At 37.8% G+C, this 4,037-nt stretch overlaps 1 protein-coding gene across 1 annotated transcript in view; it reads right to left on the reverse strand.

Moving 5' to 3' along the window:
- LOC103522892 (pleckstrin homology domain-containing family H member 2-like) overlaps positions 1-1,042 on the reverse strand; it is a gene marked incomplete at its 3' end in the record, with an annotated part of 7,251 nt that extends 6,209 nt beyond the window's left edge. Inside the window, exon 1 of the mRNA XM_008487979.1 lies at positions 1,014-1,042. Within this exon, the coding sequence (XP_008486201.1) occupies positions 1,014-1,042 (29 nt within the window). The remainder of the gene's footprint in view (positions 1-1,013) is intronic.
- Between the last annotated feature and the right edge of the window lie 2,995 nt (positions 1,043-4,037).

The following is a 4,037-nucleotide window of genomic DNA, read 5'->3' on the forward strand; positions in this document are numbered from 1 at the left end:
TAATTTATTGCTAACTTTTATACTTCTTTATTCTTTAGATTTACTCATTAATGACTTCTTCTTTAAAGCAGAATAAGGAGTAACTAGAGGATTCATTAGGGAAGAAAAAATACATTTTGATTTAATAGAAGACTAATGATCCTGTAAGCCTTTTTTAGCCTTCTTGAGAGTTCACGCTTGCCCGAAATTACCTTTTACTTTTCAAACTTCCAAGTTTTTATAAGTTGTATCTCATGGATATACTTCACTCAGCAAAACAATATAACAAATTCTCTTGACAAAAGAAGTAGTCTAGTAGTTGCAGTAATATGTTATGGATGATTTTGTAATTACAATAATAATAAAATTCTTTTTTTCTTGGATAGCTTTTCAGCTTCAACTAACGTACTACCGTGCTGTCGGAAGGAAGGAATGGAAGTCTTGGTGAACTACAAAACTAAATGAAAACTGTGAAGACGTTACATAAGAAGTGGCCATGAGGTATCCATCTACCCATAACGTTAGATAAAAGATGGCGATGAGTATCCATCTATAAAAGTTTTCGAGAGCAGGGTGAGACTCTTGAGAAGGCTGACAACATATGTCCTACATACGCCTCTAAAAAATATGTCCATGCTTTTTTTTTTTATGGATGCCTTTTTTACTGTAATTTTTCAGTCTAAACGGTTTGTTTTATAGCACCATTCAATCATTCAAGATTGAACCTGACTTTTATCCATCTATTTATGATGTCAATTAGGGAGATAGTTTGGAGAAGTCTTTTTTTTCAGACATTGTCTAGCCCATAAGGTTATTTTTGGGGACGCAAACCTTTTGTTACCACGGTTCAAAGGACCTGCATTTTGTTACAGCGGTCTGTAAAAAAAGATTAAATAATGCCTTTCATTTGTGCATGTATTTTAGTACTATTCATCCTGTAAACAACAAAGTGGGGTAACTTTTGCTTGTTTTTTGTTGGGGAGAGACATCTTTTGAAGTGTTTTGCCCAGTTTTTCCTTATAATCCCACTTTACCTTCCCCCACCCTCCCTTTCCACTCTCATAAGGGATCACTTCTATTTATTCCCCCGTCGTGGTGCCGCTTTTGTCTCCCTGTACATTTTTCTTTTAGCTATTTACAATACTCGAAACTTTTTGCCTACACCCAATCCTTAAACGCAAACTATTTAGCTCCTAAAATCAAAACTACATTTGCATTCATAACTTTCTGACAAAACTATATTTGTTGCGGTTCGGATGATCGAATCTACCAGATTCGCCCGCAGTGGATGGAACAATCGCGTATCTGCCGTCCAAGCTAAGGGGGGGCCCTGGCCCGCCTATAATAGGACTTCCCTATTCCAAACAAGAGCCTTTTTCGACTGAAAGAAGACAGGACACAAGGGAAGAGAGAAGCTAAAGCCCTGCTATTTTGGAATCGTTTTTTTTTTTTGATTTTGGATTTGACAAACCAGTCAAGTAGTTTATCCTTTTCTTTTATACTCTCGCAACAACCAAAATTAACTTGGTTTTACTTTCCCCCCCGCACTTTTATGAGGCTTCAACTTTTAAGAAAATGCATGGAGATGGCGGCCAGTAATTTGGCAAGGACTTACAAATTGTCTTTTGTATTTTCGACAGGCTTTCAACAAATTGGTAAAGAAAGAAACCAATAGTTTGGCCACCGGTCACAATACGTCTATATGATAAAATGGTAAATTTAGATAATTTATAAAAGGTACACATGCAAATATTTTTTGTATTTTGAGAAACGAGTAAAAAAATTCTAAAATATTAATAATTTAAATATTATATTAATGAGATAAAATAATACTAACTGTTTTTTTAAATCCTTATCTGTGGAATAGATTCTAGAGCTTTTTAAAATCAACAAAATAAAATCAGACAAGTTCACTACTTTGGCTAATTTCTCGAATTTCCGTAATTTTTGGTTTTAGGTTTCCGAATCTTTTTTTGAAGTTACGTGAAGTGAAATTTATCAGCTTGTCAGTTTATTGTTGCAAAATAAGTAGGAAATAAAGTAAAGAATGTCCTGCTTTCATATGTCGAGGCCTTATAAAGTATAAGCTTCAAGTTAATAAAAACACAGCGAAAATAGCCAACATTGTCATGAAAATACACACACTTGACAAAAAATAAAACTTTTAAAAAACAATACGAAAAACATGTTCAAAACAAAGTAAAGTATATTACACATAATAACAATTTATGTACAATCTATTTGCAAATTTATTTCACATATAAATGTAATAGAATACCGACCAAGCAAAAAGCTATAAAACCCGCATTGTATAAATATCTATTGAGTTTAGGTAAGCGCCGTTCATTTCATAATTAAGCTAAATAATTTCTTATTTACAGCATATAAACAATTACCTACTACACATAAGTAAACTAGGTGATGTATTGAGTATTTTTAAATAATCTGAAGAAAATTCATAGCTACGAGCATATTTTTTTTTTAAACACTAATCAACAAAAGAAATGCGAAAAAGATAGATAGTTTTGAGTAGCTATTTAATTTAATAATATGATTATTTCGAAGATAATGAATGTATCTGTACATTTGTACAATGGTACTCTAACATGGTTAGGTAATACTAATAAGTCATTACCTATCATTACATTTACACCAAGATTCTACATCGGAAGCGAATTTAGTCTGGACTTTATTGTACTAGATCAATTTAGACTGGTCTAGAGCAAACTTGCTTTCAGTGTAGAATCAGCCCAAGGCTGCGGTTCCATCGGATGATAATTTCTAATGTCGTCTCTCGTAAATAAAAGCCAATTGTCTCGTGTCATACGGATCCACATTAGGTGAGGCCGATAGTTGGTCGGGGGTGGGCGCACAATCGTACCCAATTGAACCACAGCCTAATCTGAGACTGACTAAGACACGATGCACACTAGTGAAACGCGCTTCGTGAAATGTGTTTCACGAAGCCCGTACATAAGGTTAACACAGAGCAGTGCACACTGATGAAACCGGGTTTCATGAAACTCATTGTGCATTGACAGATGAAATGCGTTACAGCCAGGGATGCCCAACCGGTCGATCGCGATCACCACACTCAGCAGTTTTTGAACCTGGCAATATCATCTTACACACCCGATTACTCCAAACTTGTGGACCAAATTCAGAGTCAAGTCTCTCATTAGGTAAGTCGATCGCAAGACTGTATTGAAAATTCAAGTCGATCTTTCTCTGAAAAGGTTGGGCACCCCAGCGTTACACGAAACGCGTTTCTCCAGTGTGCACTGAGACTTCAAGCCTGATTAACTCGGTTGAGGTTCAATAACAGGGGCCGGTTTATGCAGAATGCTCAGGGGCCGATTCGTATTGCCCTTGCTGTTATCTCGCTTGCGTACTTCATTCGGACTCTGCAATACTTCCGTGTATTCCCGGATGAGATTGGCTATCTGGAATGCTTGCGATGTGGTCAGAATGACTTTGCTTTGCTTGCGATCGCTCCCCGTGATGATCATCAGACAGTTGAGTGCAGGGGAGTAACTCAAGACGCTTTCATACTCATAGGTGACCAGGGCGTTACGAGATCTGTGCTCCAGGAGGTGTAGACCTACTTGATCTACAGCGAGCCACAACACACGGGGCCAGTTGGAGGTGAAGGACTGCATCACGTCGAATATAGTCGCGCGGTGTAAGGGCCAACTCCGGATGAGGTTGAGAAACGCTTTCTTCGCCTCTGCTGGAGTCATACCCCGTAGACTCTGGTGATGCATGTAGACACCTTCACTAGACAAGGCTGGGACTAGACGGGGTGGGAGACAGTGCGCGGCTACTTGACGGTAATCCTGGAGGTGATCCGGACAGTCTCCCAGCTCGACCTGAGCTTGTAGTGCAGACAACATGACTGCTTCCTTCTCTGATACCGGGAACCTGACGATAAACAACATGAGAAAGATTATTGAAATATGCAAATTGAGTAATGCTGTGATATCCACAAAAGTTGTAAAAAATAACGATTAATCTGGTAGTCCGAGAACGAACATTATCCGATCAGGATAAAATCCGCC

The sequence above is a fragment of the Diaphorina citri genome, unplaced genomic scaffold (genome assembly GCF_000475195.1).
Source record: "Diaphorina citri unplaced genomic scaffold, Diaci psyllid genome assembly version 1.1 scaffold12505, whole genome shotgun sequence".
In the NCBI taxonomy this organism is placed as follows: domain Eukaryota; kingdom Metazoa; phylum Arthropoda; class Insecta; order Hemiptera; family Psyllidae; genus Diaphorina; species Diaphorina citri.